The following is a 24519-nucleotide window of genomic DNA, read 5'->3' as shown; positions in this document are numbered from 1 at the left end:
AGAAAGCAATGAAGCAAAAACAGTCACATGCAAAGAATGAAAGAAAAATGTGAATTGGTCACAACCCCTACCCCGTCCTCCAAATAATTTCTTGACTTTTATATATATATATAAAATATATATATACATATATATATATACATACATATACATATATATATATATATATATATATATATATTTGTGTGTGTGTGTTTTAGACAATTTTACTTTGGGCTTTGTTAATTATATTTCACTCTGGACTTGGATGATTCTTAAAATATATTTATGCACAGGAATTACTGCAACAGTCACTGAAGTTTACTTTTTAAGACCCATAACCTTCATACGTTTTCCAAGAGTAATATCTTTCTTTAAAAATACAAAGAAAAATGTCTGGATGGTTCAAAATACTACAGTCCAAATGACAGAGAATTAAATAAAGGTAGGAAAACTGAGATCATCTGACCAATGTGAGATTTTTTGAGTCCATGAAACAGCAACAGAAACAAATGCATAAGAGCATTATTATCACAAACAAAGCCATCATCAAAATGATTGTTTGTCCTAAATATTTTGCACAGAACTCCAAGTTTACAGGATTTGGATCTATATCTTTCATGTCTCCAATTACAACAGTTTTGTATTAGAGTCATTTAGCTTGAGGAAAAAATAATAGGAAGCACTAGAGCTGTCTTTAGATATGTTATAGAATATCATGGGGTCAAGTGATTAAGATTGTTCAGTGTTTGGTATCCTTGTTGTGGGTCAAAATACTGGTAGAAGTGGGGAGATGGGAAGTCAGTCCTACACACACACACACACACACACACACACACACACACACACACACATACACACACACACACACACACAGAAACATGTTATAACTATTGTGAACAAAGAAATTGTAGGACACATCTGGGCAATTTGGATCAACTTTGCACCCAGTAGATTGACCTAGGATCCAGATGTGGGCACTTTGAGCAAAAATAATATAAAAGTTATTTTAGGTTTTTGGTGGAGAGCTCTTGATTCTCTAGGGAACTTCTTTGCCAGATACTCAACCTGCTTCTTGGCAGCCTTTCCCTGCCTGAACTGTTGTTAATTGCTTTAAGAACTTGTTTCACTTAGGGTATTAGTGGATGGTTTTAGTAAAAGGATTATATATTTGCCCATTTAAGCTGTGAGGGTTCTTTTGAATGAGATGTGGAAGAGCAAGTAGGATTATTATAAAAGGGCAGAAATTAAAGGGATACAGATTTCAGTACCATGTAATTAAGAGCTTCTACCAATTAAAGTGGTCATAATATGCAATGAATTGTTTTGTGACTTAATGAATTCTCCATCATTATAGGCAACCAAAGACAGAGTGAAAAACCACAAGAGAATTTGGAGACATTTGAGACTGAATCCCATCCAAAGTCCTCTCTAACCTAAGATTCTATGCTTTTAAATGTATATATTTGGAGCCCATTTTATCAATATCAAGAAAGTCATGAACGAGGGACAGAGATGCTCTCCAAAGGTATTTGACACGGTTTGGCAGTATATTCAGAGGAGTGTTCAGGATGACGTGAGATGCCCCTTGAAGCATGTCTAGAGATGCTATCCTGGCCTTCATCATCCCGAGTTCCAGGGGACTGCAGACACCCAAATCTCATCCATGATCATTCCAATGAGGTTGGCCCATGACCAACATAGGAAAGACCAAGGAGATGAAGAACGTCTTTTATCCACGCTAAGTTGGGTGGACCCATAGAGCTGATCCATCATAGCAGACTCCTGCTGAACAATGAGCCTGAAGGCAGAGAACAGGCCAGAAAACCCTGGAGAACCACTCTGATGTTTTTAGTGCTGCTAAACTGCTCCCTAATATATAAATATTGTATGTTATTATATTGTATTATATTGTAACTCTAAAATACAAATAATAGACCATCTTTTTAGACATAATTTTTCTCTCTTGTATGACTAGAAGTCCTGGCACAAAAGCACTGTCTCTGAAGACAACAGGAACTCAGGGTGCAGAGGTGGAAAGGGCCACAAAGGACCACAGAGGCCACGGAATTACTCTATACTTTCTAGTTAAAAATTTCAAGACAGATAATTTTAGTGACTCATAGGAGTTTATATGGGCAGAAAGAAATACAGATAATATTTGAACTCAGGTTCCCTGATTCCTATTTCATCATGCATCTACTTAATTATGATTGAGGGTCCCAAGCAGGATACAAGATTGGTACATGAAGGTTAAAATGAAGTAGTATTTATAAAATGTGTGGCAAACCTTAACGTGCCATATGAAAGCCCGTCAAGATGACTGTGACTCCAGTGACAATAGTGGAAGTTTGAGGGCCACAAAACACTATCAAAACAGAAATGTGCAGGATGTTGGATGGACAGAGATGCAGAACTGAAAAACAAGGCAGGTCTGTCCTGAAGAAAGAGTGAGGAATAAGTCATCAATAGCAAATCTCTGCCACGAATCTATGTGAAATATTAAGAAAAGTAGAGAAAGGCTATTTTGGGCAGATCTTCCTCCCCTCTCTCAAACCCCTACCATGGTCAGTTTATGAAGATGCCAAAGATGAGAAAGTGTGGACAGATTAGAATTTGTAGCAGGATGGGGAGTATATATATATATCAGAGTTCAATCAAAGTATTCTCACAATAGTAAATCAAGTGTAAAAGGAAGAGGAAGACAAATAAGAGTAGACAAATAGAATGTTTTTTGTGCGACAGCCCCTATCCTGCCCTCAACCTTGGGGTCACTTACGAGTCTCCCTTCACCTTTCTGCCTCTCCACGCCTATCCAAATCACTCTCAAAGTCGATCCGGATAGTATCTCTTCCAGCCATACCATACTCTCCTTTTTAAAGGAGCTCCAGTTCCACTGAAAATGAACCCCAGATTCTCTCTGGCTCCCGACCCCAACACAAATGATGTCAGATCATTACCATAAAGTGTCAAGTCTAGGTGTTCTCAAATGGAATGTGGGGGGAAAGAGCTGTTAGTTAATGAGCATCTGGCCCGGGTCTACATCCTGATGGCGGGCGCGCTGTGACTGAAACCCCAGGCTCTGCCGGCCCCTTGGCACATCCTGGGCATGTGGGCAGCCCGGCCCTGCTTTGGATTACACACAGGGAATCGCTCTCTCTTCTCTTTCACTTTGGAGGGCTGACGCTGCCCGTGGACCCAGCTTATTTTTCGGCCTCTTGGCACTGGAAGCCCGCCTGCTGAATGATAAAAGCGGAATTCTCCGCTGTCGGCAGGATCGTCCCTGGGGAAGAGGGCCTGAAACCCAAACTTATATAAAATCATATCCTGTTTGCAAACACCATATTCCCTGGGCTGCTCCCTAATCGGATCCCATAAACCCCTGCACAGCTTGAGAGCCCATTCCTCATCTAAACAAATGCCATAAGCCCCTTTATACTTTTACAACCATGTCAAAAAATAATATTGCCTGCCAATAGTGATGTGATTGGAGCGGCCTCCTCGGAGCTATAAAAGAAGCCTGGGGTCTGTTATCAATTTCTCTAAGTGTATCAGGGGAATTATGGGTCGATTCAGTTCCAAGTTATAAATGACAACTCAAAAGCCGCAGAAGCTTTTGAAGTCAGGAGCTGATGACGACATTATCATAAAAGCCTGCTCGTCCCTGCTCTTGCGGTTTTTTTGGGCCTATCAAGGAAAGGGGGAAAACGAGGCTGAGAAATGATTTCAAGATTTCTTCACACAGCGGCGGGTCAGATGGGCAGGGGAGCACAGGCTATTTCTGGGAGACGCTTGGTACAGTTGGAACCGAGGCCTTTCTGGACGGCGTCTGTTTCCCATTTCCCTTCATAATCTAGACTCCCGAAGAGGGGATGGTACAGAAGCCCATGGAATAGAAGTTGGATGCCCTGGGTTCAAATCTCATTTACAACACTTACCATCTTTGTGTTCTTAGGCAAACTGTTTCAGGTTCCTGAGCTTGTCTTTCCTTTTCTATAATATCAGGGGGATACATGGACTGAAATGCTTTCTAAGACATCGCCCCAGAATAACGTGTAAGCCTGGATACTCACACATGAGCTACTCTGGGGCTTGGTGGCTTGACTCATATCTCAGCCACAAGAAAGAGACTTGAGAGCCCCCGAAGTCTTTTCCTTTTCAGTCAAATGCAGCTGTGACATCGTCTGACCTGCACCTCTGGAAGAGGCAATGAGAAAGGAGGTCTTTCTATTTCTCAGAATTATAGAATGAAAAGAATTTCCCAAGTCATCTCCAGAGCCAAATTGTCCCACTCAAAGACCAGGAAGAATGGCAAAGAATCTTCTCTGAAACATAAAAAAGTGATTCCTCAGCCAAATATGGGCCTTTAGTTTCCAGCTTTAGGCCCTTAAGGGTGAGATGAGTCCACCATTCTCTAAAATAGCTATTCCACTTAAGGATGGTTCTTGTTGTTAGTATTTAATTTCTTTTTCCCCCAAGAATATTTTATTTTTTCCCCAAAACTTGCAAAGAATGTTTTCAACATTTATCTTTGTAAAACCTTTTGGTTTGAATTTTCTTTCCTTCCTTCACTTTCTCCCTTCCCAAGGCAGCGAGCAATCTGATATAGGTTAAACATTGGTGATTCCTCTAAACATGTTTCCAAATTTTTCATGCTGTGCAAGAAAAATCAGATCAAAAGGGAAAAAATGCAAGAAAGAACAAAAAACAAGCAAACAAACAACAACAAAAAATATGAAAACACTCTACTTTGATCCACATTCGGTCTCCATAGTTCTTTCTCTGGGTGGGGATGGCTCTTTCCATCACAAGCCTATTGCAACGATCATTTCTTGACATCACACCTCAATCTACCTCTTTGTAATTTTCACTCATTCTTTCTGGTCCTGCCCTCTGTGACCAAATAACAACAACAACAACAACAACAACAACAACAACAACAAAAAGGCAATAAAAACCAAACAAGGCAATAGCCCTCTAAAGACTGGAAGACAAGAATCCTGCCCCTCCCCAATTCTCTTCTTTTCTAGCTAGACATCCTTCAGTTCATCCTAATAATGGACTATCAAGCAACAAATCAACAATATCTATTAAGCATCTACTAGGTGCCAGATTTGGTGTTGGGATTTCAATGGCAAATAATGCTACAAGAATAAGGTCTCTTATAGATCTATCTGATTGATCTCATACATAGATAGATCTGATAGATATTTAAAGATATAAGGTCTATATACATATCTGTTTATATATATATGTATATATATATACACACATATATACATATATATTATATATGCATATATGTGTGTGTGTGTGTGTGTGTGAAAGAAGAATTTTAAGAAGCTGATACCAATTATAATATCTGGGAAACTCCTCAAGGAACATCCAAAGTCTTAAAGTTTTTTGGGTTGGCAATAGCCAGATCCCAGGGAGTTTGGTGTCAGAGAGCTATAGCAGTACTCAACTATCACCCTGAGGGCACCATCCCATGTATATCTCTGCTCCTTAGAGGAGCTCTGGATTGCCAAGATATTGCTGAGCCTATTGTACATGGAGATATATATAGATAGGTAGATAGATAGATATATAGATATAGATATATATAGATATAGATAGATATAGATATAGATATATATAGGTATAGATATAGATATATATTTTATAATATGGTCTGTCTTAAGAGGGTAAATTTAGAAGTGTGTGCAAGAAAGACAGTTTTCAGAAAGTCTCCAAATATCACAAAGTTCTATAGGGCCTTACAGATTCCCTAGAATGTTTATTTACTTCTTGGAGAGCTTTAAAGGACCAGACCAAGCTTGGTTTCTTCAAGATCACTATCATGTTTCCTGTAACCTTCAAAAGAAAGTCCCCAGACTAGTGAGTTTAAAACTGGTCTACTCTGTTGGTGGGCTCAGTTTTGTTCAACTTAGAACTCTCATAAGCCAATCTTTTCCTTTCATCCCTGTCTCTCAACATCCCTAGATTTCTTGAAAGTCCAGCTCTGATGGCACCTGCCACATGAAGGCTTTTTCCAGTCCTGTTCTCTAATAAGCTCACAATCCTAGAGATAAATCTCCCCTCCCACGCTCTATTTCTAAATGAAAAAGGGATCTATAAGGAAAGGATAATTTGATTTGTATCTTTATACCCAAAGAACCTGACACAATGTTTTACATGTAGGAGATGCTTAGGAAATGTTGATTAAACAGAATTTGAGTTCCCTTAATATGACTATTTGAAATGGCAGAAAGTAAGAGCAGAAACCAATGAAACATATCCCTCCCCCAGAGATTATTCTTAGTTGTATTGAGCATACATTTTCATGAGTCTCAAACTATGTGCTATTCTGTCCTAATAAGCTAGAATTACCATGTATGGAAAGCATTCTGGGATTGGTACAGCAAGAAAGTATGTCTATTGGTGAATTCCTTCATAGACCATACTAATAGAGCAGGAATTCAGAGATTGTTGAGACAAGGATAAGCTGTATGAAGTCATCTTCAGGTTTTTGATTCATCTTGGTTGTTTAAATGGGGGAGGAGGAGAAATGATGGAGAAGCTCACCCCAACCCGCTATGTGGTAGCTTCCCATTTTTATCTCACCAACCAGATACTAAGTTCATGTCTATGCTACTGAAGTATCACAGACTATCTCTACCTTTTGAGTCCCAGAACAAAGCCCTATGAACTCATAGTTTTAACTTTGAAAATTGGAATTTAGGCTTCAGAGGATATTGTTGTGGCTAACAGTATTCTTTTTGGAGATGAAAATCATGGAAACATCCCCAACTTGATCATCTATAGATACCCTTCAACACCAAAGTTTCATTGGTCCCATTCCATATTGGTATTAGCTCAGTATCACTCAGTAAGTCAAGAGTCACAAAAATATGTGGTGTCAAGGAGGGGGAAAAGAGCTCTCTCCTTATCCACGTGACCTTCATTAAAAGGAAGAGAATGAAATGAAAATACAGATTACCCAGCACTTATTTTAAGTATTATTTCTTAGTTCTCAAGTAGTAACCTCTTTCTTCTCTTTCTAATTAGTTTATTGAAGTACTTTAAATATGATCTAAGAACATACAGACTTTGAGAAATCCTTGTTTATACATGATATCAAAACAAATGTGTCCTTAAGATGTGGTATAAATATCCCAGGTCAAAAAGTCTACATTAATTATTTAGGTTGAAGACCACAAAATGGCCCCAGGAGCCCTCAAGCAGTGTTTTCATCATGCAACATACTCTGTGAAGCTCAGGCCATTTTCATGTGGAATATAATGGGCTGAGTCCTTTTGATTTCTATTCTTTGAAAAGTGAATTCAGTGACCAAGTTGTACTTAACTTTCTTCTGATGTTCTTAAGGGTCCAGAGGAGATTTCACTAAGAAGGAGCCAAAGCCTATGCAGTCATGGAAGTTGTGGAGTGAGGGTTAGGGGTAGAAGGGAACAGGGGGAAGCTATGGACCTTGTGAGCTTCAAACACAAAAACTCATCCTTACCCCAAGTCCACCACAAGGCAGCAAGGAGAAGGCCTTCTGAGATGTGGGCCCTAAGGAAGAAAAGAGAAAGAAAAGCAGTGAACACAAACCATAAATGTCAGTGCAGGATTTCCTTGGGTACGTGGTATCGAAGTTAAATTTTGACAAGCTGGAATCCCAGACTGAGAGCTGGAAGGGATCAGAGAGACTATCGAGTCCAAGGCCCTCATTTTTGCTGATGAGGAAGCTGGGGCTTCGACAGGTTAAATCAGTTAGTCAGTAGCTAGGCAATGTCAGAAGGATTTGAACTCCCCTTCCTCACAACATCCGGGGCTCTATCACCTCTTGTTGGCTTGAGTATCATTTTTTAAGACTTGCATGCGATAGCTTATTATTCACGCAGAGCATGAGCATCTGAGAGGGTAGATCCATAGAATTTCTGCCTCCTACTTGTCTATACAAAGTACACTTTACATGATTTAAAAATTATCCATGCTTCCAATTTGGGAATCTCGAGTTTTTGCCTTGCTTTGGAGTTCCCTTTAAATAGCTCGACTATCCATGGAATTCCTTGCTTTAGCATGACATTTAAGGCCACTGATATTGATCAAAGCATTGTCTCTTTCCATATGCTTCAAGACAACGTTTTCTCAACATACAGACCCACTTTTCTGGTGGCCAAAAGCCATGTTTATGAAACACTCCCCCGAACTTTGTGAGACCAAAAGACATCAAGGAGAAAGAAGAGTCAATGGTAGCCACAGAAACTCAACTAACTGAGGTCTTCTCATCTGGCCATAAATCCAGCTGTTTTTTTTTTTTTCCTCTTCCCTCTCCCCTCCTTCATATACTTAATGTCTGGAGATAACTAAGTACCAATGGGGTTCTGAAGATTGCTGCAGGATGTCATCAGTTCCTTAGGAGATAATGGGGATTCCTGAAGAATCTGCCAAGGACACGCACGTTTTAGGGATATGTCACTAGTGATATAATGGAAATATTTGCTATCACATGACCTGATTTCAAATCTTGGATCAGTTATTCAATAATCTTTGGGAGAAGAGGGAGGAAACAAGTTTTTACTAAATAATTATAATATACCAAGTATTCTGTTAAATGCTTCACAAATAAAATCTCATTTATTATCACTCTACTCGGGAATTCAGTTTCAGTCTGTAAAAAGAAATGGTTGGATTAAGTTCCCTTCTAACCCCAAATCTCAGATTTTCTGCCTCCATGAATATAGAAAGCCTCAAGTGAGAGCTGATGGTGGGCAGTGTGTCTTTCCCTCAATGATCAGCCCAGTCAAGTATGAAGATGCTCATCAACAAAATGAGGGCCATCATCAGCTGTATGATTCGATTTTTTTTTTATTTTGGTTACAACAACTTAGGGGGAAGTTACGCACACATCAGTTAAAAGAGTACCCACATCAAAGGAGTCCTGGACCCTTGAAAGTATTCTCTAATGAAGAGGAAGGCCCAGGGCATTTACCTCACCCACATGAGGAATCTGTGTCAAATAGTGGTCACCTAGCCAATCAGAGATGGAATTGTACCATGAATCCAGACTCCTCGTTCTAACAGACTTCAGTTGTCCCGGGACAGATCAATAGAAACAACATAATCCAAATTAAAAACAGATTTGGGGGGGGGGGATTCTCATTCCATGTGAGCCAAGGCCTCAGTGAGTTTCAGTGACAGATAAGAAAGGCTATTTTGAAAATAGTAAATTATCTGAGTAGATTTTTAAAATGCGATTTCTAACAGATGGGAAATGGAGGGAAAGTTGGTCCAAGAAGGAGGTGGGGAAGACTATTTAGATACCCCAATGAGATAATCCTAGTAAGTACTGGAATATTATTAGAAAGCCAGATGGGAAGCCGATGGAAAGAAATCTATTGGCTGACAATTTAAAAGGGGAATATTGACACGAGCAACAAGATGCACACAGCTATTTTTGCACATCAAGAGATTTCCTTAGGCATTCATTTGGTAGTCAGTGAGGACTTTTGAAAGAATACACTATAATAATGAGTGTGAGAAATGTTCCTTACTCCCACAAAGAAATCACTGAGAAGCACCAGAAAGAACCAAGGGAACTTTTTCTCCTTCTGTGATGTCTGCATAGCATCAAAAATTACACAAATTAGACAAAAATCCACTCTTGTTATTTTTATTTTTTTAATTTTTTGCCCTTTTTTTTTGGAGGCAATTGGGGTTAAGTGACCTGCCCTAGGGTCACACAGTTAGAAAGTGTTAAGTGTCTGAGATCAGATTTGAACTCAGATCCTCCTGGCTTCAGGGCTGGTATTGTATCCACTGCACCATCTAGCCTACACAACTCTTCTTTTAAAATAATTATTACAAATAATTATCCATTCCATATAATAATTATTTTATAATTTTAATTTATAATAATGGATTTTAAAAACTGATTGGCTCATTTGTTAGATACCACGTCATGGAGTACAGTGTTGTCCATCTACAAATTCCTAAGGTATGGAAATTTTGGCAGTCAAGCCAGAAAGAGCACCCCAATGATGGATTCTCCGGAGAATAATTATAGATAGTGATCTGATATCAAACCTGATGTTCTCAGAAGAAGGGGGGGGAATTGATCAATACTTTAATAGTCTATTTAGTCTCCCTATTTCACCTAAATCACCTATATCACCTAAAAAGGCAATAAGATGTCTTTTGTTTACCTACACAGAGGAAAGGTGTCTTCTTACTTGTCCCAAATACACATTATATATATTGTAAGTTCGGCTCATACGGAGCACCTTTAGGGGAGATAGAAGTAGTATCAGAGGGATGTGACACTAAGATAATTCTGCTGTTAATATAATGTAATCTCCAGTTTATTATAAAACAGTTGAAAAATGAAAGTATTTTCAGTGATATATGGGAAATTTACATACATATATAATATATATGTGTGTGTATGTGTGTGTGTATATATATGTGTATATATATATATATGTATATGTACATATATATATATATATAGTTTAAGAGTAAGTGATAATAGAACAACTTTTGTCAGGAGCACAGAACTAAAGTCAGAAAGGACTTCGGAGCCAATCCCTTCTCAATTTTTCAAATGAGGAAACTAAGGTTAAGGGAAATTAAATGATAGATCCATTGTCACAAAAATAGTAAGTTCTAGGAGTGCACTACCTAGAGAATTTTCACTTAGAGAAAAAAAGAAACATTGCTTTCTGAAAGACTGACAAAAATCATTGGGCATGGAGGAAAGAATATGGGAGTTTTGTCACCTTCATCAAGCTGATGTTGAGGCAGCCAGATGGTCCAGTGAACCAAATCCCAACACATTTGAGTTCAAATGTGAATTCAGACATTACTAGCTTTGTGACCCCAGGGAAGTCATTTAATTCCAATTGTCTTGCCCCCCAAAAAGAAAAAGAAAAAAAGACTGATGTTGCTTGAAAAACCCCACTTCACTTCTCAAAAGCTTCAGGCATCTATTATTATATATAAGTCTTCAACAAATAGTGCATTTGCATTTGTGGGGAGAATTTCTATATTGGGAACTCAGAGCAATGTTGAAATCACAGATCCAGATCCTTCCTCCTCCAAAAGAGGAATCAAGACTGACTTTCTAATCTTAGAGGTTTTCATATTTCCATCACATTTTCACCTTATAAAGAAATCAACGATTTGGTCACATGTTCAAGATGCAGTGAGGTGCACACCGTATAGATTTTAGAACAAAATCCAATTGGAAATATTTATGATGCCATCCATCAAGTAAGAGTAATGTCTCTCCCCAAAATTTTCCTCAGTCATTTCCTGAGATATTTTAATTTTGTGACTATATTAAATATACCATGTAACATAAAATTTGAAAAGCAGTTTTAGCAAAGAATATAAAATATTATGTGTAGTTTTGCTGTTATTTGAAAGGGTTTTTTTTGGGGGGAAGGGGTAAAACAGCAATTTCTGTGGTTTGAAATTCGCTCTGTTTGAAAATTCCCTTTGTCAATGCAGATCAAAATTTAGTCTAATCTGCATTCATAGAGAGCTCCCCCTATCTGAATATTACATTATGCTTATGAGAAGAAAAAAAAATTAAATCCCTCTTCATGTGCCATGGATTATTTTCTTTCTTTTTCCTTCTTTCTTCTTTTTTTCCTCTCTCTTTTCTTTTTTTTTCTCTTTCTCTTTGTTCCTTTCACTTATCCTTTCTCTTTCTTTCTTTTCCCTCCTCCTTCCCTTGCTTTTTTCCTTCCTCCCTCCTTCCTTCCTCTTTCCTTCCTCTTTCTTTTTCTTCCTTTTCTTTCTTTTCTCTTTCTTTCTTTCTCTCTCTCTCTCTCTCCCCCTCCCTCCTTCCTCTCTTTTTTCTTTCTTTCTTTCTTTCTTCCTTCCTTCTTTCCTTCCTTCCTTCCTTCCTTTCTTCCTTCCTTCCTCCCTTCCTCCCTTCCTTGTGTTTCTTTTCTTTCTTTCTTTCTTTCTTTCTTTTTTCTTTCTTTCTTTCTTCCTTCCTTCCTTCCTTCCTTCCTTTCTTTCTTCTTTCTTTCTTTTCTCTTTCTTTTTTCCTCTTTCTTTCTTTCTTCTTCTCTTTCTTTTTTCTTTCTTCATTTCTTCCTTCCTTTCTTTCTTTTTCTCTTTCATAATTTTTCTTTTTTTCACTCATTTAATTCTGTCTTGTTTTGCTTTGCTTTTTCCCACTGAGATAAATGAAATAATTGGAAGAAATAAAATGAGGCCTAACGAGGGAAAAGGACAATTCTGGAAGCCACACTGTCAGCAGTTCCTTGGAAGGCTTAGAAATATGAGCAAAATAGAAGATTCCTCTATTACCATTATCCTCAGCTACAAGTACATAATTAAATCAGGCTGTGCAAATCCTATCAAAGCAAAAGTTACCAAATAGCTCTTTTTAAAAAGTGAATATGAGGGAATGTCTATTGTCAGATTTCAATGCCTACATTTGATTCATCTCCATTGGCTCCCATTGTAGTGTTCTCTCTCCTACTCAGCAACGCTGCTGGAAAAACTGATTTTAGATTCCACTCTTTGCCAAGTATTTGACACTGACAACCACAATGACAAATGACAAGAATAGAAGGAGTTGTTTTCAGTAGTACATACCTTGGAGCATCCTGGGGTCCAGCTTCTGTCTGCTCAAAGGGTCAGTGCCATATAGAAGAGAATGATGATCAGAATGGACCAGGTGCAATTCTTCTAGAGAAGCTTTTCGACCTTGGATCCTCTGGAAGAAAACAAGAGAAGCTCGTAGTACTCCAGTGACGGCATGGACAAGAATATAAGATCCCAAAGAATAAAGTTAATTATAGGTTGGAGGTGGATCAGTGGGAAATTGAATACTTATTAACCTACTTCAATAACATATGGAAAAATTATTATTCTTAAAAATGCTTATATTGTTACTACTCCTAAATAATAATCATAGTAGTATTAGCTACTTGAGCACTTTTTGAGATTCAGAACATGAATTACAAATGTATCTCCTTTGATTTAAAAATGAATGTGTAGGTCTTGGATTTAAATGTTGTTTATACTTAAGAGGGAAGCTAATAAAGGAAGTTTTCTAGTAGGGGAAAAAAATACTACACAGAAGTGATCAGTTTCTTATTTTATGAAAAAAAAATTAGATAGTGTCTGAAGTAGGATTCAAACACAGGTTTTCTTAACTACAAGTTCCACGTTTGATCAGTATCTGGACTCCACTAGCTCAGGGGTTATTTTTCTGGCAGGGGCAGGACAAGATCTTGGAAAAAGAAAAAGACGTCTTTATTTTTAATTGTATTTTTACTGAGATTTTTTGCTAATCTCTAACCATTTTCTTCCATTCTGATGAAAAAAATACAAAACAAAACAAAAAACAGTATTACAAAAAAAAAAGGTCCAAAGGCTCCACCAACCTGCCCAAGAGGTTCAGGTCATGACTCAGAGGATGTTAAGAATCTTTGGACTAAATAGTCTCTGAAGTTCTCAATTATAATTCCCATGATCCTCCTGTTTTAGAAGAAGCTGGCAGTGAAAGTTGGAGACATGATGAGCAAGCAAATGGTTCCCTTTTGCCTGAGTAGCAGACGGGGCTGATTTAGAGACTGAGTGACACTCTGCTCCCTGGCAGAACTAGGGGGAAGAGAGGTCCAGCTGTGAGCCCCTTTGAATTGAAATAAATTCTTCTTACCCCAGGGGAGAGAAATTCAAGAGATGGGGTGATCCTTGGTCAGGGGAGGAGAATGTGAGAGACGATGCTGTCATAATCCTGGGAGTGAATAAAAACTGATGGGATGGGGCACAGTCTGGGCAGTAGGAAAAGGGTAAGAAAGTGAGGCTCCTTTGGAACCCAGGGAAAGAGATTTCAGTCTGTGACTATTCAAATAAAAATGAAAATTGCTTTTTGGGAAGAATGAAAAATTTTTTTAGTGTCATTGTGACTCATCCTAATGTGATCGTTTGTACTTCTAGAAAATTAAAAATATATTTTGGTAAATATTTCATCCAATAGTTGTGATTCTCGAGCCAGGGAAGGCTGAGAAGCCAGCATAACCCAGGCAGGATCTGGCCAAGATGTGGCCAGGTTGGCCTGCCATCCCACTTCACAGAGGTTAAACATAGGACGTGTCCTGTCCAATAGAGCCATCCATGCTCCTCTGCTTACCAGAGCCTTGCCAGATCTTCAGTTTAATACAGGCTATAAATATCCAGCTGAGTTCAGAAAGTAACAATCTTCCTTTAAGAAAATTTGAGCCTTTAATACCATATTAAGATTTTTTTAATTTTTAATTTGGTACAAGTTATAGAGTGCTGGACCTGGAGTCAGAATTTAATTGTGGTCTTAGAAACATGATACCCTGGGCAAGTCCCTTAACTTATCTACGCATCCGTATACTCATATGTAAAATGGGGATGACAATAGCATTATCTATAATGGGAATAAGCTGGAAGTCTTTCAGTAAAATTAGGGAGGAAACGAGGATGCCCATTATTATTGCCTTTATTCAATATTGTGCTATAATTGCTAGGTATAGGAATAAGGCAGGAAAAATAAATTGAAGGAATTAGAATAAGAGATGAGAAAACAAAACTATTACTCTTTGTACACAATATGGTGGTATGCTTAAAGTATTCTAGAGAGTAAAAAACTAGTTAAAATAATTAACAGCTTGAAAGATATAAAATAAATCTACATAAGTCATCATCATTCATATAATTACCAACAAATTCTACCAGGAAGAAAATATTTTTCATGCAAAAAATCACTGGTGAAATATTAATTGATGATGAGTAAGCAGAGCCAATATAATAAAAGAAGTAATTCTACTTGAATTAGTTTATTCAGTGCTTTATCAATCAAATTCCTCAAAAAAAATGTTTTACAAGGCTAGAAAAAAATAAAATGTATCTGGAAAAACAAAATGTGAAAAATGTCAAAAAGAAAAAAGTGAAGGAAGATAGCTGAATAGTACCAGATCTTAAGCTATATTATAAAATCATAATTATCAAAACAATGTGATATTATTTAAAACATAGCATGATGGATCAATGGAATAGATATACAGCAGTAAATGACCAGTCTTCTAGTGTTTGATAAACCCAAAGATCCCAGCTTTTGGGAAAAGAACTCACTATATAACAAAAACTGCTGAGAAATTATATACACCAACATTTCATATTATATATTAAGATAATGTTGAAATGGGAACATGATAATGACATAAAAAGTGATATCATAAGCAAATTAGGTGAGCATGAAAAAATTCCCTATCACAACTATTAATAAGGGGGGAATTTATGATGAAACAAAATATAGAGAGCATTACAGAATAGGAAATAGATAATTTTGATTACTTTTTTTTTTTGCACAAATGAAAACAATGCAGCCAAGATTATAAGGAAAGTGGGATTTTGGGGGAAGAGTGTCAAGGATCTCTTACAAAGGCCTTGTTTCTCTAATATATACAGAACTGAGTCGAATTTATAATAATACAAGTCATTCCCTAATCGATATTTACCAAATGATATAAATAGCAATTTTTAGAAAGAAAAAAAATCAAAACTATCTCTAGTGATTAGAAAAAATGATCCAAATCACTATTGATTAAAAAAATGCAAATTAAAATAACTTTGAGGTACTGCCACAAATCTATCAGATTTGCTAATAGAGCAGGAAAAAAAAATGATAAATGGGGAAAGGGAAAGAGAAAAATTGCATTGTTTATGGAATTGTTAACTGATTAACTATTCTGAAAAGCAATTTGGAATTATGCCAAAGGGTTATTTATGAAACTGTGCCTAACATTTGACCCAACAATACTACTATTAGGTCTGTGCCCAAAAGAGAGTCAATAAAAAGAAAAATGATATATATGTACAAAAATATGTATAGCTCTTTTGTTGGCCAAAAAAAAAAAAAAAAAAAGAAAGAAAGAAAAGAAATTCATGGAATACTTATCAATTGGGGAATGTCTAAAGAAGTTTTAGTGTATAATTGTGATGGATTACTATTATGCAAAAAAAAAATAGACGATGAACAGGATATTTCAGAAAAATCTAGGAAGACTTAGACAAACTGATTTAGAGGAAATGAACAGAACCAGGAGAACACTGTCTATAACAGCAACAACGTTGTATGACGATCGGCTGTAAAGGATTTAGCTGTTCTGAATAATACAAAGATTGAAAACAGTTCTGAAGATTTATGATAAAAAATAGTATCCACCAAAGACTGGAGTTTGAATGTAGATAGAAGAATATTTTTTGTTTTATTTTCTTTATTTTTCTTTTTTTTTCCTCTTCTTTTTTTTTCTAACTTGGTTGATATGGATGTATGATTTCACATGTATAATTTATATCAAATTGCAGGGAGTAAATCTGAAACTCAAAAAAGCTAAACTTTTTGTATGTAATTGAGAAGAAATAAAGTAAGATACACAAAAATAATAAGTCACATGGTTGTTGTGAGGATCAAATGAAAAATAACATCTTTGTTAAGCTCTTACTTAGTACAGTTCCCGGAATATAGTAGCCACTTAAATTCTTCTTTCCTTCCTTGCAATGTTAGACGTTAGTTGAATTCTTACTCTGAACATGCTTCTGCGAGGTCCCAGTTGGCACTTAGAGCCCTTCCCCATCTCGCTCCAGAACTACCTTCCAGACCATTAGCTGCCACCTCCGTGACCATGGGCAAGCCAGCCCAGCTCTCCACACCTTCCTTCTCATGGAAGAGCCCGGGCTGCCTCACTCTTCGGGTCACTTCTCGGCCTAAATGTCGAGTCCTGAGAGCTAATTTCATGCAACTGCCTTGATACATTCTACATTTTAGCCAAGAGTCTCATGTTGTTGCTTAAGCAAACCTGGCCCTTCATCTCGGACCGCCTTGCTTTTGTACAAGCTGGCCCCGTGCCAATGGTGCCCTCCCTCCTTACTTGCATCTTTTAAATCCCTTGGTTCCTTCAAGCTCAGCTCATATGTCACACCAATGAGTCTTTCCCTGATCCCCTTTGTCCTTAGGGTTTCCCACTTCCTCAAATTAGCTCCCATGTATGTTTCTGTGGAAATCTCACATCTTTCTCCCTTCCCAAGGCAGACACTCCCTAAGACCAAGGACTGCTTGTTTTTCCTTTGGTCCCTGCATCCCCCATCCCTAGCACATAGTAGGTACTTCAGAAAACTGTTTTTATACTTTTTCCTAGACTTCACTTCCCTAAAATTCCTATTAAAAGGTCATGGGACCAACCATCTAGAGCTGGAAAAGGGCTGGAAGCGGGCCCAGAGATCATGCAGCCTAAAATCTTCACTTCATATTGGAGCAAACTGAAGTTTCCTGAGAGAGGTTTAGTGGCTTGTGCACAGTCACACCTGGAAGAAACTCCAGAGGAAGGATGTGTTCACAGGTCCTTAAACATCTTCCCTAAACTTTCATTCTCATATTCTCTCTCTCTCTCTCTCTCTCTCTCTCTCTCTCTCTCTCTCTCTCTCTCTCTCTCTCTCTCTCTCTCTCTCTCTGTCTCCATCTCTCTCTCTGTCTGTCTCTCTCTCTCTGTCTCTCTCTCTCTCTGTCTCTCTCTCTCTCTCTCTCTCTCTGTCTCTCTCTCTCTCTCTCTCTGTCTCTCTCTGTCTCTCTCTTGTCTTTCTGTCTCTGTCTCTCTCCCTCTCACTCAAGCACATATTCCTACATAAATACATGCACACAGATAAACACATGCATACACACACATATACACTCACACACACATATACACAAACATACACACACCGAAAGGTGTGACTAAGAAACAGCCTAACATAGAGGAGTGGGGATAGGAACTTTAATCAGGAAGACACGGGTTCAAATTCTGCCTCAGGCATCTCCTAACCATAAGATTCTGGGCCAGTCCCTTCGTTTCTGCATGGATATAATGAGGAAGTGGGCGAGTATTCCTCCTAACTCCATGCCGAGGACCCTGAAAGTCTATGAACCGCTTTCTTTTCCAGAAATCGAGCCAATGTGTCCCTGCTTCAGAACCATTTGGTCTGAAAAGCCCTCTGGAGAATCCCGTCCAAATATTAACTTAATGGCAAGTCATGGCAGGAAATGAATAAAAGGACGTTCCCCCCAATATCCAGGGGGACATTTTTTAACAGTGAGATTTTGGCCAGTGGAAAAGTCTCATGGGGAGAATAGCGAAGGCCCTTCCCTTGAGTCACTGACAAAGTGGATCGCACGCAGTCCTACAAACCCCACAAGGAATAAGAATCCACCCGCTGGCCCCAGCCCCAGCCCCAGTTGGCAGAACAAGGGGCCGGCCTGACCTAACGGAGATTCCCAGCTCTCATTTCTAGGATGCTGTGGAATGTGGACCTCCCAGAGACAACATTGAGCAATCTCTCTTGTGGACGGCCTCTTGGGTCTGGACTGGAGCCCTGGATAGAACACTGGGACTGGACTCTGGGCAATTCATGAATGTCTCTGAACCTCAGTTTACTGATGTGTCAAAGGAGAATGGCAAAACCTTAAACACATTCATGCAGTGCCTCCCCTGGAGGAGCATCAAGTCTCATCCCCCCCCTTCTCCTCCTCTTGGTTTTGCCCTTCAGAAAGTTGGCTAACACTTGGACTCCTACCCCTAGAAGAAAAGGGATGAGGAAGAGAGAGAGGAAGGGAGGGTACCTATTATGTGCCAGACACTATACTAAGTGCTTTACCTCATTTAATCTTCATGACAATTCTGCAAGGCAAGGGGCAAGATTATCCTCATTTTACAGGTGAAGAAACTGAGGCAGACAGAAGTTAAATTATTTGTCCACAGTTACACAGCTAGCAAATGTCTAAGGTCATATTTGAATTCAGGTCTTCTTGACTCCAGTCTTCCCTGTGTATCGTTTGGAGCTCTTAGAGCTCGGTGCTGAAGGAAGGTGATGGACCCAATTGCTGTCAAACAAATAGAAATGGGGACCACTAACCACAAGGTCTCTGTAGGCACATTTTGTCTTGGGAAACCACGTTAACATTATCAACGTTCTATTATATTTTTATTGATTTTGTTAAATATGTCTTACTTTTAATTTGGTTTTAACCTAGTTCAGGCCAACCTCCTGTTGCTAGCACTTAGCACAGTGCTTTCCTAGCACAGAGTAAGCACTTAACCAAAGTTCATTGAATTGAAAGGAACTGTTGTGAGCCGTTTCTTTGCTATTTCTGTTGTACAATAGTAAAGAAACAAATCTAGATATTCTGGGACAAAGCTCGAGTCATCTCAGTCTTCTTATGGCCCTCCTGGTGTATTGTATTTAAAGAGGGTACATCTAGTTTTTATTTAGATTTACAGAGTTCTAGTCAGAATAATTTTTTGGGGGGAAAGAGATATTAGTAAGTTGCGTTGTTCTTCATATTCAGTCATAGAAGTTTGGAAGTAGAAGGGATTTTAGAAGTGCCGTATTTCTGTTTTGAAGGTGAGCATTAATATATGCAGTGACGTTCCCAAAGTCATACAGCGAGTTAGTAACAGAGTCGGACTACGAGCCCGGGCTTTGGTTTCTTGTTCCACTTCTCTCTCTGGGTCACTTCAACTTAATGTAAAACACATCAAGTATGAGGAAGATGGCGGCCACGTCCCTGTGACTTTCATCAATAACTTCATTTACCGCTCAGAGTCGGCTTCCCCATGGAGAGAAACAGATTCTCTGACCTCATTTATCTGTAAGCATTCATCCTGTGAGTATTTCCTTCTGGGAACACTCAACCATCTCACAAACCATAAATAGCCATGAGAGATGTTCTTATAGACTAACATAAATCATCACTTTTCTAGTTACATCTATAAATGTAGCCGGCCACGCCCTCAAAGAGTTCCTACCATAGAGGGAGAGGGATGCTGAATCACAATTATAAGTAAGATAGTACAAGTTAGAAAAGGAGCAGACATCAAAGGAGGAGAGAGTCATCCTAGAAGGGAACGTGGGAAAGACGGCATGGAAGTGTTTCTATTTGGCTTGGACCATACTTTTCAATACACAGAGATGGAATAAGTGTAGTAGATGGTGCTTGATTTGGGGAGATAAAGCTCTAATTTCTCATCAAGGAGTGTTTCTGGTTTTAGCCATAATGTTCTAAGTTTGAGGATATGGGCAAAGGTGGGAGAAGTAGAATTGGGGCAGGACTAAAACCATCAATGGCCTGAGCTCATAGATGGCGAGGAGGAAGTCTTAGATTTGAACTTCTAGTACTAGAAAGTCAGCTTATTAAATGGAATTACTTTTATCTTCCTATCCTCAAGATAGAATTGTGCTTTGCATACACTGGGTGCTTAATAAATGATTTTTACTGGTTGAAATTTGAATAAAGTCAATGAATGTGGCTTTACTTAGGGCTCATCTACTTGCTATCTGTGGAAAATCAGACAAGACCCAGGCATTGTTCTCTTGTGCCTCAATTTACCCCGCTAGAAAATGAATGGCTGGCTGCTTAGATAAGCTCTGAAGTCCCTCTCAGCTTCAAGTCTAATGATCAGATGCCTACCAGAAGCGGTTCTGCTTCACATCTTGAACCATCTGCCTCCAATTTAGCCCGTAACCTTGAAACGGTTCCACATTTGGGGAGAGCTGTTTAGAATTCACGGCCTCAATGTTTTCCAACAACACTTTGAAATTCACTTATATTGTCTAGCATAAACCATCTTCCTGACATGTTTTTCCTTTTTTTTCTTAACTAATATATATAGTAAATCATGTGGCAGATCATATTTGAAGATCAGGGGTGTTGTCACAGGATAACATGTAAGAAATCTATCCTCTTGCTATCTACCTATGTAAAATGTCCCATCTTCATCCCATTGGAATCATTCGTTTCCTTCAGGGCTGGGGTCAGATGGCATTTTCTGCCCTCCATTCAAGTGAAATCACTGTTGTTATGTATGTTTTGCCATCGTGTGCTCGTGCTCCCCAGAACATACACTCTCTAAAGATGACTATTGTGTTTAGTCTTGAATGACCAACACCTAGTAAGGCAAAGGCCACTCCCACATTGGGCACTCAAGAACTTTCATGAATGTAAGTGATGTAACATGTGCTTTAACAAAGCCCCCGTTCTAGGTCACCCCTTTCCACATGAATCATCATGTTTTGGGGGGACAGCCGTATATTTACAAATGATCCAGACCTACAAGAGATAAAAGTATCTCAGAGAATTTTCCTGCAGTGCTACCCAAATTGACAGGGGTAGTAAGTGGAAGTATCTAAGTCTAGTGTTCTTTCCATGAACTGCCTCATGCCTCTGTAGTTGGTGTTTCAATTCCCTGGTATATCTCCTATTTCCTCAAAGACTTCCCATCTTTCAACCCTTTTGTTATAAGACCAAGTCTTTAAACCCCAGTTTTAGTGTCCACACGGGCAACAATCATCATCTGGGGACACGACTTTGGGTCAAAAATCTGTTCTGACATCAAAGGGAGAAGTGTCGTGTCCATATTCTGAGCCATCCCTCAGAGCTATGGGAAGATTCTCTTCAAGGTCCTTCTTGACCATGACCAGAAGCTAGAATCCATGTAGTAAACATGAGAGAGGATGTGAAGAGGTTTCTATCTCGGGTTCACTTTACTGATCCCCTGTGTCCTTTGTCCCAGTAACCAAGCAACTATCTGGTCGTTTCCTTTCCTCCACACTAATCCCTCCTCACTTTGCCCATTGCATTCTTCTCCACAGCCAAGCTTCCCCATTCTCCTATATGACGTTTATGGACAGTAGCATTATCTTTCTGAACACAGAGCGGGCCACATCATTGCCTGTTCAAGGGCGTTCGGTGATTCCCAGTTGCTTCCAGAATGTAATACAGACTAAAGTACCCAGGCTGTAATTGTAAACCATTCACAAGCTGCCTCCAGAAACATTTCCTGACTTACTTCAGTTGACTCTCTTTCACACACTGTACATTCCAAGCAAACAGACCTTCTGGCTATTCCTTGGCATTCATTCCCTCCCCTCCCTGTCTTTGCCCACACTGTCCCCTTCCTTCCCCACGCCGCAGAACGTGATCTAGATAGCCTCAAAGACTAGCTCCGGCACAGCTGCCTGAAGGAAGACCTCCCTGGGTGCTCCTTAGGAAACGTGCCCTTCCTTCTCAAATTGTCTTGTATTTACCTCTCAATTTACACATTATCTCCTCTCCCTGTATCTTACCCTTAAGCGTCTTGAGGGTAAGAATAGTGCTTCTCCATTTCTTGGTGCTATCTGTGGAACAGTATAAATGATTATTACTGTGGTAGTTGAATTGAATTGAATTTAAAAGAAAATGGCATATCTTTTGGTTGGGGATTCTGGGAAGATGATGTGATAATTCACAACGATCATGTCGATTACATTGGTGGGATCCCACACGAAATGATACTCCGTCCCTAAAGAAATTATCGTTGGAGGAGCTCGATGTTTGATTTCACCAGTGAGGAAGTCCAGATCTGAACACGGTCACTTCTACCAACACAAAGTAATGATTCGCCTGTAAATTTAGATCCTTGGAAAGTCACCTGGTCTACTGAGAGATTACATGACCTGCTCAAGTAACACAAAGAGGCTCCTACCCCAACTGGACTTGACTTTGAAGTTGACCTGGTGTTCTGTAATAACTAAGGCTGGTCCTTCAAGAGTTGTTCTTTGTGAAGTGCAAACCACCAATGACAGGGAGGGTAATGGAGTTACTTTGACGATGCTCTTCCAAGTCCTCTTGTGACAAGGTAAAATGCAACATCCCCTGCCCCCCGAATCCACCCGCCACCCACACACAGCACACCCGGCAAAGCTCCTAACTTCTCTGCCAAAAAGGAGGAAAAAATGAAACAGGCCCATTCCTTCCCCTCCTGTGTTCAAAGCCTGGAAGGGGGCCAGCACCCTAATCAGTTCTCATTGGCCCTGGAGGAATCACAACCTTTTGTAAAACATAATAAAGGGCATAACATCATGATAAAATGCATGAAAAGGCAATGCCTTTGGTTGGGAACTCAAAATAATTCAGCAGAACAGATGGATTGCATTGGTTTGGCCTTATGGAGGACATGAAAGGGCTCATTTTATGGCAGCTCCAAAGTCAGGGAAAATGGCCAACTTCTCCTGGATCAGTCTGAGTACCTGCCTGAGCCTGGAGGTCTCCATCTTCTCTAATCATTTTTGAGGGACTGATGGATTAGGCAATGTTTTCCATTGGAATACCTCATTTTCTGAAGCTGTTTCATTCACTGTCTCTCTCTCTGGGGCTCTGTTTACACTGAGATTCCCATAAGCGCAGTTCTGCCCACAATTTTCCAAACAAAGAAACAAATTAAGTGGAAAGAATGCCAGAGTTGGAGGCCAAGGTCTGGGGTTCAAACCTCTTACCTACAACTGACTGTGTACCCCAGGAAAGACAAGTCAAGAAGAAAATTCAATCATTTTTAGTGGTCTTTCTTTTTTTCATTTATAAAAAGAGAGAATTGAATTAGATAAACTCTACTTACCATAAGCATTTATTCCATGGCTCCCATGGGCCAGGCCCTGTGCTATACCTTGAGAATATAGAGACAGAAAGGACACAGACTCTACCTTACGATGTTACCATTCTATCAAGGGTAAAAGCATGTTTGTAATTATCTTATGAGTGATGTATGTGTGTGGGGGTGGGTGTGCATGTACACATGTGCACACATATACATACATAAAGACTATAAACAAGGAAAAATACAAGATCATTGGTGAAGGACGACACCAGTGTTTGGTAGGAGGAAGCGTATCTCCTTCTTGTAAAGGGTAATGTTTATAAGTAGGACCCTGAAGGAAGTTGGGAATTTTGTGAAGTGGTAGGAGGAAGATCGTTCTAGGAATAAATTTTGGCCAGAACAAAGTCAGAGAGATTAAAGTTTAAGTGCTGTGTGAGAGGATCAAAGATCTCCAGTTTTGCTGGACAACATATAAATGACATACAACCAAGGTCAAGTTGGGCAGGACTTCTTAATTCTAAAAAGAAATTTGTGTTTAAAACTAGAGCCAATAGGAAGCCATTGGAGTTTTCTTGAAAGGATAATTATGTGGTAAAGTATAAGAAAAATCTCTGGCAGTTATGTAGAAGATAGAGGGGAAAGATGTGGACCTGGAGACCCAATGGGAGACCATGGCAATAATCTAGACAAACCTGAACAAGATGGTAGCTGTAGGCATGGGGAAAAGGAGTTACCTATAAGTCGATCTGGCAACTACTTGGATATGTAGAGCAAGGGAATAGAAGTCAAGGATAATTCTGCATTGAAGAAGCTGGATGACTTAAAAATGGTGGTGCTCTCAACAGAAATAGAAAAGTTGGATAGAGAGAAAGATTCGGATCACAAAATAGTTCTACTTTGGATATTTTAAATTTGAGATATCATTAGAATAGTCAGTTGGAAATGTCTAGTACATAGTTGATGATTTGAGAACAGAGTTCAGGAAAGAGAATAAAGCTGGATTTTCAGACTGATATAAAAATTAAACTCATAGAAGTTGAAGAAATCACCAAGACAGTGAGCAAAGAGAGGGAAGGAAAGAGGGCTATGAGAGAATAGTGGGGAACGTCTACATCCAGGG

At 39.0% G+C, this 24519-nt stretch overlaps 1 protein-coding gene across 3 annotated transcripts in view; it reads right to left on the bottom strand.

The window, feature by feature from the left end:
- HDAC9 (histone deacetylase 9) overlaps nucleotides 1–24519 on the bottom strand; it is an 867097-nt gene that overhangs the window by 234578 nt on the left and 608000 nt on the right. For all 3 annotated transcript variants that reach the window (XM_052000806.1, XM_052000813.1, XM_052000807.1), the window contains 2 exons: nucleotides 12577–12697; nucleotides 7481–7530 (listed from right to left, as the gene is read on the bottom strand). In XM_052000806.1, coding sequence (XP_051856766.1) covers nucleotides 7481–7530; nucleotides 12577–12697 — 171 coding nt within the window. The remainder of the gene's footprint in view (nucleotides 1–7480; nucleotides 7531–12576; nucleotides 12698–24519) is intronic.

This window comes from Antechinus flavipes, chromosome 5, assembly GCF_016432865.1.
Source record: "Antechinus flavipes isolate AdamAnt ecotype Samford, QLD, Australia chromosome 5, AdamAnt_v2, whole genome shotgun sequence".
NCBI classification, from domain to species: Eukaryota; Metazoa; Chordata; class Mammalia; order Dasyuromorphia; family Dasyuridae; genus Antechinus; species Antechinus flavipes.
Note: the sequence above shows the minus strand (reverse complement) of the source record. Positions and strands in the feature narration are given on the sequence as shown.